This window comes from Bos mutus, chromosome 3 (assembly GCF_027580195.1).
Source record: "Bos mutus isolate GX-2022 chromosome 3, NWIPB_WYAK_1.1, whole genome shotgun sequence".
Lineage (NCBI taxonomy): Eukaryota > Metazoa > Chordata > Mammalia > Artiodactyla > Bovidae > Bos > Bos mutus.
This window is the reverse complement of record NC_091619.1, coordinates 33,193,843-33,208,420: the sequence shown is the minus strand read 5'-3', so window position 1 is coordinate 33,208,420 and position 14,578 is coordinate 33,193,843. Positions and strand designations below refer to the sequence as shown.

At 38.1% G+C, this 14,578-nt stretch overlaps 1 protein-coding gene across 1 annotated transcript in view; it reads left to right on the top strand.

Annotated features, from left to right (window-relative positions):
- The window catches only part of EEIG2 (EEIG family member 2), an 82,753-nt gene extending 68,956 nt beyond the window's left edge, over window positions 1–13,797 (top strand). The window contains exons 7-11 of the mRNA XM_070367577.1: window positions 2,100–2,195; window positions 2,284–2,473; window positions 2,571–2,698; window positions 3,914–3,983; window positions 9,753–13,797. Of these exons, the coding sequence (XP_070223678.1) occupies window positions 2,100–2,195; window positions 2,284–2,473; window positions 2,571–2,698; window positions 3,914–3,983; window positions 9,753–9,795 (527 nt within the window). The 3' untranslated portion in view covers window positions 9,796–13,797. The remainder of the gene's footprint in view (window positions 1–2,099; window positions 2,196–2,283; window positions 2,474–2,570; window positions 2,699–3,913; window positions 3,984–9,752) is intronic.
- The last annotated feature ends 781 nt before the right edge of the window (window positions 13,798–14,578 follow it).

The following is a 14,578-nucleotide window of genomic DNA, read 5'->3' as shown; positions in this document are numbered from 1 at the left end:
CAGGTCTTAATTTATCTTTGGGTCAACAGCGTAATGGCCAGGGACACAGTAGAAATCTGTGACCAGTGGACGGGTGTCCTCAGGTGTCTTAAATTCCACGTGCCCGGCACACCTTCATAACTCTTCTGCCTGTGTTTGTGTTGCAGTTATCCTGGCACACACATCTAGTTAGTGATGAAGCACTGTCATTTGTGCCTGCTCAGCATGTCTCAGCTGAATTATTATGAAAATCTTTACTCCTTCACCTTCTATCCATCCTGCTGCCAAGGTGGTCTTCCCAAAATGTCAATCTAGTCAAGTCACACCCTTGCTTGAAGCCATTGGATTATTTCCTTCCTTAAACTCACAGAGATAAGTCCTTCATTATCAGGTATCTGCTCATCTCTCTTTCCTTCAGTCATAGTTGGGTATATGCCAGCTTTACGGAACTATTTGCCTTTCTACAGACAAGGCATGCTTTTTCCCACCTAATCTAGCCAAGAAATTCCTATATATTGTTAAAAACCTGGGGTTAATCTCCAACAGAGGTCTTTCCCCCATTACCACATAGTGTTCGATGTGTTTGTCCTTTGGAGCTCTTGATAGCTTCTTTTTGGTGCTTGTATTTTGGTACTTGGCACATGAAGCATATATTTTATTTATTTTGTACCCTTATATCTTGTACAGTATTGGGCATTGACCTGCTAAGAGCTTAATAAATATTTATTGAATGAACATATTTAGAAAACCAGTAAATGGATGAATTAAGATCTGAGCTAGCCCTAGGAGTAAAGTGTATAATTCTTGATATGAACCAACTCTTCGTTCAGAATTTGCTGTACTGGGGCTTAGGACCACTGTCAAGCAGGACTAGGGATGCTGGTTTGCATCTGTACCTTACAGTCTGTCCAGAAATGAAAAACCCTTTGCAGAAGGTCCAGGCCACTCCAGTAGCTTACTTACTTGGCAGCATTTGTTGGCCCATCTGTGTTCAATATCATTTATAGAGCTGTTGTTATAATTGTTATGTTACTCATTTGGGCTTTATTTTGCCTGTAAGTGAAAAACAGTTCAGTTTTCATATATTTCACCCTAATGAAAATGGCCACAATTCTGCATTCTGTAGAAGAAGCCTAGTTCTGAAAATACACAGTTGGCATCTGGAATATGCACATTATTAGGGAAATAGCGAAGTGGATTTGACACTGCTTTTTTTGTACATTTACTTTGAAACTGAATACTATAATCAATTTCTGCAGAACCTTATTCTCAGTGGTATATCACATGCTGTGTTGTTTTAAACCATAGACATTTGTACAAATTATAGCCTAGCACTGACATCTCTAATGCAAAAGTCACAAAGTACTCTTTAGCCTCCCGTCGTGATAGATTCGGGAAGCAAGATTTCCTCAAACACCACACAAAATCCTGGCAATTCTGTGAGAATTCAGAAGAATCCATCTGACTCCCTTTAAAAAAATATTTATTCTTTATTTATTTGGCTGTGCCAGATCTTAGTTGTGGCATGTGGGATCTAGTTCCGTGACCAAGGATCAAACCTGGGCCCCCTGCATTAGGAGCATGGAGTCTCAGCCACTGGACCACCAGGAGTCATTTGACTCCTTTTTATCAGAGAAATACTAAATATAAACACTGAAATAGTTTTATTTAAGATAGAATGCTATTAAATCTTATGAAAGGTAGCATAGCACTTTGGTAAACTGAGGTATTTAAATTCTTTGTACAGTATTTCTTACAGTTATTTACATTGTACAGATTTAAAGGAATTTCACTCGATAATGAATTTAGCAGCTTCTGAAATCTCTAAATTGGGCTTCCCTAGAGGCTCAGTGGCAAAGAATCCACCTGCAATGCAGGAGACCCAGGTTTGATCCCTGCGTCGGGAAGATCCAGTGGAGAAAGAAATGGTAATCCCACTCCAGTATTCTTGCCTGGAGAATCCTCTGGACAGAGGAGCCTGGCAGGCTACAGCCCATAGGGTCACAAAAGAGTTGGACATGACTTAGCGACTAAACAACAACAAAATCCATAGATTAGAATACATATAGACCATTGACTTGTTGACAATAAGAGTAACATCATGTTATGACGTATTGCAGATCTCTCAGCAAAGAGTGCCTCTGTTCCAGACGAACTTGGTGCCTGTGGACATTCTAGAACATCAAGCTATGCAAGCCAGCAATCGAAAGTGTCAGGTAGAGGCTAAGAGCGGTGCAGGGAGGGCAGTTTGGTTGCAGTGTATTTGATACTAGTGTTAACAACCAGAGTGATTTTCTCTGACAGGGTATAGCTCCTGCCACTCCCGGTCATCTAGTCTCTCTGAGCTCTGCCACAGAAGAAATACCTCAGTGGGAAGTACATCAACAGGAATTGAAAGTATTCTAGAGCCATGTGATGAAGTTGAGCAAAAGACAGCTGAACCAAGTCTTGATGTAGCAGATAAAGAAGATACAGCTTTAGAAATACTCAACAGGTATCATATTGGACTCACTTTAAATGGGAAAAAAAAAAAAAACTTTGATTTTAATGACATACTAAAGGGAGGAATTTTTTTTAAATTATTTTCAAAGATGCCCAGTGAAGCAAGATTCTGTAGAATCTCAGCTGAAGCGAGTTGATGATACCAGAGTGGATGCAGATGATATTGTGGAGAAAATATTACAGAGTCAAGACTTCAGCCTAGATTCCAGTGCAGAAGGTGTGTAGATAGCCATTAAGTATATGTAAATATGGACTTCTCATGTGGCGCTAGTGGTAAAGAACCTGCTTGCCAGTGCAGGAGATGTAAGAGATGTGGGTTCGATTCCTGGGTTGGTTGGGAAGATCCCCTGGAGAGGGGCATGGCAGTCCACTCCAGTATTCTTGCCTGGAAAAATCCCATGGACAGAGGAGCCTGGCAGGCCTATGGCCCATAGGGTCGCAAAGAGTCAGACATGACTGAGGCGACTTAGCACACATATATAGATATATGTGATCCAGGTTTGAATAATCCATGTGGTCAGTAGTGAATAGTCCGTATATCATGATACTGAGTGTTGCATATCTGTAAAATAAACTTCACACCCATTAAAAATCTGAAGATAACTGTATACCTTGGGCTTCCTGGGTGGCTCAGTGATAAAGAATCCACCTGTCAAGTAGAAGACATGAGTTCATTCCTTGGGTCAGGAAGATCCTCTGGAGGGGAAAACGGCAACCCACTCCAGTGTTCTTGCCTGGAAAATCCTGTGGACAGAGGAACGTGGCAGGCTACAGTCCATGGAGGGTAGCAAAGAGTCAGACACAACTTTGTGACTAAACAACAACTTTATAATTTATTTGCTAATGGTATTAAATTTGGGAAAGAATTAACTTTAAAAATATCAATTTTTAAGAAAGCTCTTATTGTACTTTTTAACTATGCATCAATATCTGCTTTATAATAGATATCTTCATCTGCTTTGTCATAATGGGGCATAAGTACCTCAGGTCACTACTGCAGTTTGGGATGTTGGGTGGTAGTCCCTCATTCCTTCCGTAGCATTTTCACTGAAGCTGAAAATTTACATGCTACCGATTTGAAAAGTATAATTATTCATGCTGGTGTGACTAGAGAGCAGCTAACAATGGACTTAGTTTCATGATGTAACTGGTTGTGAAGAGAAATAATTAAACCCCACTTGAGGAAATTTGTAGGAACAGCTGTCTTCTTTACTCAGCCCTAAGAAAAATAGCTTACAGAAAGTTAATGAGAAGTAACTATTAGGATTTCTTTTAAACTGCCTGTTTTAAAACATGTGTGTAGCTCTTGTTTTAAGTTTTTATTTCTTTAACAAAACTGAAATGTAAAATGTTAATTTATTGTAATATGAATATTATCTGACAGTAATCTAATAATCATATGTATAACAAATATTGTCAATGTGTCTTGCAGAAGAAGGACTGAGGTTATTTGTGGGTCCTGGAGGAAGAACCACCTTCGGTAGTCGTCATCTTCCAAACAGGTATGTAGACCAAAGAGCATCTTACTAAAGAGTAGAATGACTTTTTATTTTAAATGCTCATGAGTGGAAGACGAAAGTTACAAAGTTTGTATCAGATTGAGTCTAGAAAGCAAAGTATCAGTAGTTCCATGAGAAAATTACAGCTCTTAGTGTAGCTTAGTTTTCCATATCCTGAGTATGTTTCCTTATCCTGAGTATGTATAAAATACAGTTTGCATTTTGTAAGTTTATTTGTTGATTTCCTTAGATGTGTTTTTAGAATGTATTAGTAGAGAACTGGTAGAGTATTGGGAGAATAAAATAAGTGAGCAGTTACCAGGGAGTATGTGGAAGACAAATATTCCTGGTGGTAGGAACAAATAGAAATAACTTACAGGCATGATAATTATAACTATATAATAGTGAATATATAATAATTATAGGTGGTACTTACTGAGCATTTATTAGTTACGTGCTGAGCACCATATATATATATTTCATTCAGGTCTTACCTTTTTCAATGCTCAAAAAAATACCATTATTAGTTTTTTAAAAGAGGGAAAAAAAGATAAAAAGATGTTAAGGTAATTTACCCAAAGAAAGCCTTAAAGCTAGTAAGTGGTAAAACCAGGACTCACACCCATGTCTCTGTTGAGTCTAAAGCCCATTCATTGTACTTAATCATTTTACCTTGCTGGCTCATGATTAATATAACCTATGTAAAGAATTGCCAGTGAACAGGTTTTTCTGAGGAGGTGGGGCATGTGAAATGGAGTTGTGAGACATGAGGCTGGGAAGTGTCTTGAAGACAGGTTATAAAGGGCCTCTGTTGCCATAACAGAATGTTTAACCTTCTTGTATACACTGGGGATCCACTGGTCATTCTTCAACAGAGAACTGGCAGATTGGCATTTTAGAAAAGTAACTGGCCATGATTTTGAAGGTAGATTGGAGCAAGCAGAGTCTAGTAGTAGGGAACAGGTAGAAGAATAAAATTTATAAGGACAGTGATATATGTATGGTAGAGAAAAATGTATTTCTGAATTAAAGAGACAAGTTCACATCCTAACCAATCACTTTCGGAGTAAACCATTTAACTTCAATTTAACTTAACTCTTGAAAAATGCGATCATATGCCTACTTCATGGAGTTGTTTTAAAATATAAATGGCATGATTATACTCACTAAGCCCTAGCTATTATTATTTTATTTTATTTTTTTACAATGCATCATTCTTTTTTTTTTTTTTTTTTTAATTTTATTTTATTTTTAAACTTTACATAATTGTATTAGTTTTGCCAAATATCAAAGACTATACTCACTAAGCCTTCACTGTATTATTTAGGAGGAGCAGCAAAAGACACAGTTGCAACCAAAAGGACCCAGAATAATAAATGCTCAGAAGCATGGGCTGTCTCATTAGACTGCCCAGGGGCCACTATTGACTTGACAGTGTTAATAACCTCCCTGTAAGCCTCAGTTTCCTCACCTGTAAAATGGGGATGATAAATAAGTTACCTAACTCACAGGCTTTTTGTGAGGGTTAGATCATTGATGTAAAGTTGTTTAACACAGTACCTGGCACATAGAAAGCTCTCAATATATGCTAGCTATTTGTGTTGTTATGCAGAGAAAAGATAATTTCTAGTTGAGAAAGAATTTAGGCTTTAATTCTTTAAATTAAAGAATTCTTTTAATTCTTTAAAACCAAATATAAAGAGAACGCTAGAATATTATCACTCAGTACACAAAAGCTTAAAGGGACCATTGGGGTTGAAGTAGGTTCATATTACATGCTGAAGAACATCAGGGACAGTGTGTCATGGTGAAAGGAGAATGGGCCAGAGTCAGGTATGGGTTCTGTTCCTGTGCATGCTCAGTCACTTCAGTCATGTCCGACTCTGCAGCCCCATGGACTGTAGCCCGCCAGGCTCTTCTGTCCATGGGGATTCTCCAGGCAAGAATAGTGTAGTGGTTGCCACTTCCTACTACAGGAAATATTCCCGACCCAGGGATCGACCCCGCATCTCTATGTCTCCTGCATTGGCAGGCAAATTCTTCACCACTAGCACCACTGTCCTGGCTTAGCCATGATTGCCCAGCTTAGCCTTAGTGATCTTGACATATTGCATCTCTCACTTGCTACCAAAAAGACAGCTGCATCCCTGGAAGAATAACACACACAGCCCAACACACATGGGCTGCCTGGGTTAGGTTTAGTCCCAAGCTTCACCATTTATGAGCTGTGTGTCTTTGGAAAGTTACTTCACTTCCCTCTGCCTCAGTGTCCTCACATCTAAAATAGTGATGATAATACAACCAGCTTCATAAAAGTTATACTGTTTAAATGATATAAGACATGGTAATGCTTAGGACAAAATCTGGCATGCAGTAAGCACTTTAGTACTCAATCAGTTCAGTTCAGTTGCTCAGTCGTGTCCGACTCTTTGTGACCCCCACGGTCAGGCTTCTCTGTCCATCACCAACTCCCAGAGGTTGCTCAAACTCATGTCCATTGAGTTGACGCCATCCAACCATCTCATCCTCTGTTGTCTCCTACTAATTAAAGGTCTGTCTTTCACAGTTACTATGGCAATTAATCTATTTACTGTCCAGCAAGTACTTGCACACATAGGTCTGTCCATAAATAGTGGGTATTCATCAGAGAAGCTAATGTGTTAGTGTTAGATATATTATGTAAGATAAACTAGTAGCACAGGATAAAACCAGAATCATTTACGTAGGACACAGAAGAGGCACAAGTGAACCAAAGTTCCAACAGGGAACCTGTGAGATTGAAGAGAACAGAGCAACAAGTGATAGAGACTTGGGGAGGACTGTCTGCAGTAATCCTTTATAAGTCTAGCAAATACAGCCTGGCTGGCTCAGAGCTGCTTACAGAACCCTGCATGCACCTTCCTGCTTGCCGTTAGGACATTTAATTTCTGTCAGGTAGTCTGTTTTCATTCCTCTGTGATTTATCCCTCATCTCTGACTGCTTTTACACTTTTCTCTTTATCACTGGTTTTTAGCATTTGGTTGTGATGTGCCTTGGTGTGTTTTTCTTTGTATGTATTCTACTTGGGGTTCATTGAGCCTCTTGAATCTGTGGGTTTACACTTTTCTTCAAAATTGGAAGTACTCCAGTCATTATTTTTCTCCACTTCTTCTGATACTCTGGACTTACAAATTCTAGCCTGTGGCATCCCTGAGCTCTGACATGATTCCTCCATTCTAAGAGACCACCTCACTGTATTGGGTTCTCACTCCCGGCACTGCAGGCTTGGAGGATCCAAAAGGAAATATCTTCAGGCAGCATGCTGGGGCAGCTTGTCTGGCTTGCTTTCTTTCTTACCCTTATCTCAGGACCAGTCCCATGCTGCCTGTTGTCCAGTGTATGAAAACTGTTGTTCCATATATTCTATCCAGTTGTCTGGTTCCTATTATTCCATCACTTCGAGAAACAGAACCACTTTAGGACATCTGAAAGCCACTGTGTAGTGGCGCTTACTGGGGTTCCTTCAAATTCTGATTATCTGCAGACATGAAAGAGTGTTCACTGGTGTTCTGCTGAAGGTGTTCCTATTTCTTCTGTAGAATGAATCCATTAGAAGAGAAGTCCCTGAGCAAGAAACTGAGAACTCCAGTCAGTCCATGGTGAACTAGTAATCACCATTACTAGTGGTTACTACTACTTCCATTTTTTATAATTTTAGAATTTCCTCTTAAAATTCCATTAAGGGCAGAGACCAGTCATGGTAGTTACTTCTGGTCTTACTGATCTCTGGTATGCTCAGAGTGCTAAGACGTGACTGAGCGACTTCACTTTCACTTTTCACTTTCATGCATTGGAGAAGGAAATGGCAACCCACTCCAGTGTTCTTGCCTGGAGAATCCCAGGGACGGGGGAGCCTGGTGGGCTGCCGTCTATGGGGTCGCACAGAGTGGGACATGACTGAAGCGACTTAGCAGCAGCAGCAGCAGCCCCTGTTATCTTGACCAGTGAGGAGATTGGAGCCTGGTGTTAACTTTGAGCAGTGATACCCTCCGTCCATGCAACTCCACTTTAGCTTTCCTCCTACTTATTCAGGAGGGATAATGGAAAGGGTAGAAAGAGCCTCATCCAAAAATAAATCCAGTGCCAACAAAAAGACAGTTTACAGTGCTACAGAAAACCTTTATTAGGGGAGTTCGGGTGGGTTTTTTGTTTGTGTGTGTGTGTGTGTGTGTGTGTGGTTTTTTTTTGCTGCACCCCACAGCTTATAGGATCTTAGCTCCCCAACAGGGATTGAAATTGTACCCATGCCATCAGCAGAGTCCTAACCACTGGAGTGAGTATGTGTGGTCACAGCTCTGACTCTCTGAATTTCTCTTTGTGACCCTGTGGACTGTAGCCTACCAGGCTCCTCTGTCCATGGAATTCTCCAAGCAAGAACACTGGAGTGGGTAGCCATTCCCTTCTCCAGGGGATCTTCAAGACCCAGGGATCAAACTTGCATCTCCTGCACTGGCAGCAGGTTCTTTACCAACTGCGCAACCTGGGAAGTCCGACCACTGGACCACCAGGGAATTCCTAGTTTGGGTGTTTTAAGTATCACCTGCCCTGGACTCCTGGCTTGGTACCTTTCGAAAAATGCTGTGCTTTCCTTCAGCACGCACACACAAACCTTATCCTAGACCAAGAAACAATAGAAGGAACATGCATATTTATTCCATTGTAACATAGGCCAAGGCACCAAGTGCATCAAAAATAGCAAAAAAAAAAAAAAGAAAATCTGTTGATGAAGCCGTTAAGTATTTCTAAATACTTTTATTCACAAAGCTTGCAAATTTTAAGTCTTTTAGTATTCTCCATATTTCATTAATAGAGGTCAGATAGTACCTGGCATATTAGCGCAAAGGCTAAGCTGCTGTAATAAAGAGACTCCAAAATAAAATGGCTAGCCTGGAGGGACAAATTTGCCCCAGAAGTGATTCATTGATGCAGGTACCTCTGTTTTGTCCTTTACCATTCTCCTTAACCTGTGTTGTCAAAATTGCTACTCGTCCAAGGCGCAAGCAATTTCCCTTTAAGTAAGTGAGGAAGAAGTTGGCATGTCTCCGTTCATGTTCCCTGGGGGAAACTTAGTCACAAGGCCACACTTACAGACAAAAGAGTTTAGGAAATGTGCTCTCAAGCCAAGCAACCTGTACCTAGCTAAAACCATGGAAAGGGGGAGAGTAGATGTGGGAGACAACCAGCAGTCTGACAAACCAAGCTTGTAAAGAAATAAATCCCTCTTCAAGATCATTTTCCCCTTCAATCTGCATTTACATGGATATAATTTATAATATGGACCACTTACAAAGAGGACCACTTACAAAGATATTTGCGTTTGACTAAAATAAATTTTGCACTTCCAGGTTAAGTATTTAAAGACACCACCACACTACTAATGCTACTAGAAACCGTCATGGGTTAACTCAATGCAAGATCTGAACCCAGAGTCAATATATTTCGGATTTATATATAAACATGTTTGCCACAGTATGTTGACACAGTAAGAATTTGGAAACATTTCTAGATTACATGGGAATAAGTATGAGGTGATCAGGGACCAGACTAATCCCAGTGCAGCAGTTAATAAACATTTAAGACTTTCTCTGTGATACCTATAAGCCTTGTGGATATCAAATCAAGTAGAAAATGTCTAATGCACTGTCTCTTTGGGGACAAGGTTAACTGGAACAATTTTAAACACTGCAGCTCACAAGTCTGAAGTTTTGTTTTGTCTTTTCCCTCTTTTTTAGGGTGGGGTCTGGAGCTTATGAACAAGTTGTGATCAAACGCTAGAAGTCAAGCTGGTGAACTGAAGCTTCCCTGTGGGTTTAAGATGTGGGCAGTTGAGCAATTAAGGCACTTTATTCCAGCACTTAGAGCAAATGAACCTATTAAAAAAATGAAGCATGTTCGTCTATCAAGAGGAAAGCCAACACTGATTTCTTCTCTGAAGGTGCCCACCACTCTTTCTCACCTACCAACAGGGAACATCGGAATGGCAGTACCAGAGCAGTGTGCCATGTGTGGTTATAGGAACACGGCCTCTGTGGTCACTGCACATAATAATGAAAAGCCTGCTTTTTCTGTAAAAACATCCAGTGGGAAAAAACACTATACATCTGAGTATAGTTTTAGTGTTTAAGTGTCAAACCTGTGATAGACAATGTTCGACAGATTTGGCTCTAGCTTTTAAATTTTGTGTTTGCGAGACAAGAAGTGAAAATAATTTAAACTATAAATTCTGCCAAGAATAGGTATAATTCCTGGGAAGGAAATCTTCCATATTATACTCCCTACAGTATTGTACTAAATTTATTCACTCTTCTTGATGCAATAATTGATATAAAATGTGGGTGCTTGTGCTTTGGGAAAGTGTTATACTACAGTTTAAATATGTAAAATGCTTAATTCTAAACGAATCAGTCATAAATTGAAAAACAAGTGTGTGTTATTTAAGTCTGAGATACATGAATGAGTATAATGCTATTATTATGCAGTATGTGTCATTACTTGTTAATATTAGATGAGCTGCAGAATTCCCATTAGTGCTATATGAAAGACTAAGAGAAGTATAAGATTCAGTATGTTAAGCTTCCATAAGATGCCCTAACGTAAGAGCTCTGTTAACTAACAATAATATCTGCTGGGTTTAGGAGTCAAATATTAGAACAACAGGAGGAAAATTGAGATGCAGTCAGAAACAAAACTGCCTTTTTCTGAAGATTCAAGCTTACATGAAACTGAAAATTATTCCAAGGAGGTAATGGATAAAGAACAAGGGATAGCCACTTGACCTTACTGACATGGACCCGTTGTTTTGTTTTCTTCTTTGCTGCATCAGAAATCAGTTATTTTGAGGCAAGAATAGAATACAACATACATCAAGCAGAAGTAAGAATATCTGATCTGGATCCAGTTAAATAGCACAGCAGATAAACCTCAAGAGTTTTTCTGGTCTTACATGACAGTTTCTGTGTGGAAAGATCTCAGTTTTCTTAGACTCAATTAGTCACTGAAAAAGAATGTTGCTCCTATGGAACCAGTAATTCCCAGTCCTTAACTTTCAAACCAGGTCCAAGAAATATAGTGTGTTAGAGTTACTTTGGTCTAGTATTTCCATGTTGGCAAAATAAGGGAAAAAATATTATTTTTAAAGAAAATTTATTTTAATATCCAAATTTAGAGGTTTGAAAGTTTTTGAATAATTCAGGGTTTTTTTTAATATTTCAGTGATTGGGTATTCCAAATTAATTCAATACTACTTTTATAAATAGATGCTGATTTTTTTTAAGAGATAACACCCTATTTTGGGATATTTTGAATGTTGAAAGATAGAATTTTCTGACTTATTAGTTAAACTTTCTTGTTAAGATTTGAAGAAAAACACTGACCTGAACATTTTAGTCTAACCAAGGAAAATACTACCTTAAGTGGTAAAGACTTGCTGTCTATGAATAAACAGGTGAATTGATCCATTCATTATATATTATGGGAAGAAGAAAATCAAAGTTTTTAAAAGAGATGTGAAGATATTGTTTAGAGAGATATTTAGTATGACGTCTTAAAAACTATTTTTCTATTTTCAAAGCATTAGTTCTGTATTTTTTATTGGCATCTCTACAGATGATTTTGCAGTTTTGAAAGTGATTATGAAAACTAGATTGTAAGTTAGGTTCCATGATGATGTTCTTCAGATACATAAGCGATGCCATGGTGAGGACACTGCCCCCATCTTACTCATCCTTGACTGCCCTTGGCCCAATACAAGACTGGCTCTTGGTAGTTAAGATGATAGAGAATTCTTTTTAAAAAACAAAATGTGGAGAGATTTTGAAAATCGTGCCTTTGAGCAGTCACCAGATACATCTTGATTAATGTAGTAGTAAATATAACCAATATTTTAATAAGCAGAAACACTAGGAAGAAAAAAGATGACAGTGTCCACTGTAGTCAGTGAAAGTCTGGATTTATTTTATTCTATTTTGTGTTTTGTCAGCATACTTTGCAACTAGATTTATTTAGAGTCCTCGAAAATATTTGTTGAAGGACCTATGTGTCTTACTTTCTAGTTTTTCTTAAACTATTGTACTATTAATATCTTAACCATGTAGCTATTCAAAAAAACTTATTAAATACCAAGTCCACTTTTGGTTCCGTTTGGAGTTTAGAAAATAAATTTGAAAACTTAATCTTAATAAATTTTTAACTTAAATATTACAAATTTTATTTTTTAATATTAAAATCTAATATTTATATCACCTAGTCTTGGAGAATTTGCAGATGTATAACTTTTTTTTTTTCCCTAATCTTACCCTCGTAAAAAGGATTCATGATCTTTTAAAGCTAAGTATTTCTGATCAGATAATGAAGTGTCTTAAATACCTTGGGGGGGGCACTTACTGTGACTTGTGCTGGTGACCAAGATTAGAGAGGATGTGAAGGGTCGAAAAGGGCAGAGCAGGCCCTGGGCCATTAGTTTACACACGCACTGTCGACTCCCCTTGGCAATGGTGGTGGTGAAGCCTTCTGTATACAGACAACTGATTCAGATTGGTTACTTAGAATCTGAGAAAGTCTTGACCAAAAATCCTTAAGTCCACCAACCCATTCCAGCAAAATACTATCAGAGTAGTGCTGTCCAAACTAGATTCTTCTGTATGTGCTTGTTGTTTTTTAAGTAAAAACCATGAGCGTCTACCACTTAGCCCATTTGTTGCTAGAAGGGAAAATAATCTTCTAGCTTCCAGTCAAAACATATTCAGTTGTCAATGAGTTTTGATATATTAAAACATCCAGAAGTATTTTTAGAATTTTAAGATTTCCATGCTAACAGACTACTTGAACGTTCATGCTAATAGTATGATTAAATACTTCATTGAAGTTCTCTGAAATGTTACACTTCCATTATATATGATAATGTTCTGAAAGAGACTGGGCTCATGTGACAGGATTGCATTTTAACAGATCTTTAACTGGGACAGTTCAGAAATTATGCTTGGTCAGTTCTCCTGGATGGTACGTCATGTTAATATAACCTATACTATAGTTGAAATTGGGTTATGCCATTACTCATATGTTGGCTTAGGTACTGTACATAGTCTTAATAGCTGAGATGTTAAAGAATATGAAGTCTCAAAATACAAAGGATAAAACAGGCCTATATTAACCTGTTTTAAGACTGCTTTGGATATAAAGGCCTTATTCCCTTATATATGACTTTTTAGAAGATAATATATATTCACACTATATTTTAAATGGTCATGTGGGTCATCTCTAACTACTCTCCAGGTGACAAAATTTGCAACATTTTTAATTTATGTGGACAACAAACTCCACATTCACAAGTGTTTATGTTCATCCTATGTATAAAACAAAGAATTCTCTTTCTGCTACTATACTCATTGACCAAATCCCACGTACAGGAAGACATTTAGGGTATATTCAGTTTGGTTTTTTGGAGATATGTCTTATTTTGGGGATCACCTTCCTCCTATACATTTACTTGATCCTCTGGAAGTTGATAGAGTTGTGGGTAATCATGTAAATGCTTATGAATAAAATTTTATTGAAGTGATTCCATTAATATTCTAATCCCTAATACATGGAAAATGACCTTCATATTTATATTTTTTGTTAATTTTCCAACTGTTAATCCAGGAAATGTTTTCCTTTTTTTTTTATCAAAACTAATTTTTTATTGTAAAATATGAGTAATGTAAAGGTGAATCTTACACATGTTCAATAAAAATCATATCTTAAAGTTTAGAATGTTGTTATCCTTTAAAATTTCAGTTAAGATTCTGTCAGAAATCTACCAGATTCTTGCCAACAAAAGAAAACCAAAAGGAAAGGACCAGTGTATAACTTCTCCCTAAGGGCTTCCCTTTATTTATGACCAAGTAGTATACCAGGTTTACAGACTTCTCTACGGTCCTGTGAGCATGGACTCTGGAATCAGACAGACCTGAATTTGAATTCAAACTCCCCTCGGAACCTGTTTTCTAATCTAGCATGGAGATAATACCACCAAATCTTTCTGGTTATGATGAAGAACATAAAAGCTAATGTTAGGAATACGCCACATAGTAGGCACTTAAGAGTTTGATCAAGCCAAAAATTTGTCTTTGTGTAGCATCTACAAACACATCTTAATTCTAGTGTTAAGACAAAAGATGGTCAATAAGTGTGGCACTATTTGAGGTTAAAATCATGGCTTTAAATGATATTCATGGTCACCACACCTTTGTACAGACTGTTCTTTTTGACTAAAATGTCCTCACAGAGAGGGAAAACATCAACATATTCTCTCTGCAGATAATCGAATTATAACAATTTAAAGTTAATAAAGAACTACGGTTCACTATGAGTTTGAACCCAGATCCTTGAGACCATCATGACTTCCCGGGATGGTGCAGATTATGAAAAGTTACATAAGTTAAGGAGAAAGTACCTTGCTTGCTGGCAGAAGTGGGGTGGGCTGTGGCCACTCTAGGTGAAACCCTCAAACCTCTTCCTCAGTACACAGGATCACTGCAGGTGACTTTGTGCCAGATCACAGCAGAACCTGGCAGGAGCC